At 62.1% G+C, this 1,588-nt stretch overlaps 1 protein-coding gene across 1 annotated transcript in view; it reads right to left on the bottom strand.

Moving 5' to 3' along the window:
- Nucleotides 1-1,588, bottom strand: part of WWC3 (WWC family member 3) — a 108,591-nt gene that overhangs the window by 25,988 nt on the left and 81,015 nt on the right. Inside the window, exon 9 of the mRNA XM_077761392.1 lies at nt 1,006-1,248. Coding sequence (XP_077617518.1) covers nt 1,006-1,248 — 243 coding nt within the window. The remainder of the gene's footprint in view (nt 1-1,005; nt 1,249-1,588) is intronic.

The following is a 1,588-nucleotide window of genomic DNA, read 5'->3' as shown; positions in this document are numbered from 1 at the left end:
ACGCCTGTCACCACACGGGCCTCTATCAAATAACGATCACTATCCAAGCATCGATAGCCCCCGCCACATACAGAGAACAGGCTAACGGGCTTAACTGACAGGTCTAAGGACATCTGTATGGATGAAACCATTCAGCTGACTGTTTCGTCCACGCAGAGAATGCTCACACAGACGCGGCGTCTGGTCCTCTCGACATGCCGAAGTTGAAGGTCCGCTAGATTCTCAAATAGGGCGGGCTCTCCAAAGCTCAACTGATACCCTCAGACAACCATCCCACAGCCCTGAAACGTGGAAGTCAGACCCAGCGACTGGCACAGCCCGTGATCACACATGGCAAATGGAAACCAGGAGACCCCGCACACCCCAAAACACTGTGCTCCAGGAACACAGAACACTGTGCTGGCTTGGCCAGCAAAGAGCCCAGAGCAGACCGAGGAGAGGCACGTTTGGGTGCAGACACACGCCAGGCTGCCGGCTTCCCGCTGCTGCAGAGCGAGCAGGCTTTCCGGAGGGGCAAATCAAGGTGGCAGATAAACGGAGGAGGTGGCCTGCCCCAATGCCGAAATGCCAGGAACGCGGGCTTCCTCTCGGTGCCAGCGCCTGCCCCCCACCCTCCGGCTGGCAACCCCACGCCCGTCTAGGCTGCTGTCCTGCAGACAGGGGACAGTGCCCCTATACTGTGAAGGGGTGGAGTCCAAGCGGGGGACCCCATCCTCCCTCCCTCCATCCCCTTCTCCACCCCCTCTGGCTTCTGAACAGGACCCAGGAAGGTCGGGAGCCCCGGGCAGAGCGGGGACGTCCTACAGAAGGGAAGGCACACGCCCCCTCCATCTCGTCCCTTCTCTATCCAATGGCGAGGAAACACGCCTTGAGTGCCACCAACCAGGACCGATCTCGAGCCCCAGGCCCCGTTCTCCGAGTCAGCTCTTCTGGCTGCTTCTTGGCTGGCAGCCGAGCCCCACCCGCCCTTGCCCCCCGAGCCATTCCCCGGGGAAGCCAGCCCACCTTTCCGTGGCGCCCTGCATGGACGTGGCCCGTGCGCGCTCCACCTCCTCCTCCAGGCGCCCCCGCTCCTCCTCCAGCCGGGCCACGTCCTCCGCCGGCCTTCGCTGCTGAATGATGAGCTGCAGCTCCTGAAGCAGGGCCTCCTTCTCCTTGACGAGCTGCAGCCGGTCCCTGTCTGCCTCGGCCAGACCCGGCCAGGACTCGTTATCGAGCTGGGCCAGCTGCTGCTGGATAGTCGACACTCTGCAAGAGACGGGCCCAGAGAGGTCAACACGTCACCTTCCCCCGTTCTCAGCGCCATCACGCGGACTCTAGAAACTCACCCCACTAAGTACTGAAGTCAGCGCCCCAAGTGAACCTTAAGTGACAAACGTAAAGCATGTGGAAACGAGGGCTGGTAAAGGTAACGCGTACGTCTTTTACATTGCGTCCTCCGGCCTGGACCTGGGGCGGCAGGGAGCACGCCGTGCTTGCTGCAAAGAGCTCACGGAAGGCTGGCACCCTCCACATGCCCGTGCGCCGTGCCATCTGGGGTGCGTGGTTTCCCGCGCGGCACTGTTCCAGAGCAGCATGGAACCGGCTC

The sequence above is a fragment of the Crocuta crocuta genome, unplaced genomic scaffold (genome assembly GCF_008692635.1).
Source record: "Crocuta crocuta isolate KB4526 unplaced genomic scaffold, BGI_CrCroc_1.0 scaffold224, whole genome shotgun sequence".
In the NCBI taxonomy this organism is placed as follows: domain Eukaryota; kingdom Metazoa; phylum Chordata; class Mammalia; order Carnivora; family Hyaenidae; genus Crocuta; species Crocuta crocuta.
The sequence above is the reverse complement of the archived record's forward strand: the minus strand, read 5'-3'. Positions and strand labels throughout refer to the sequence as shown.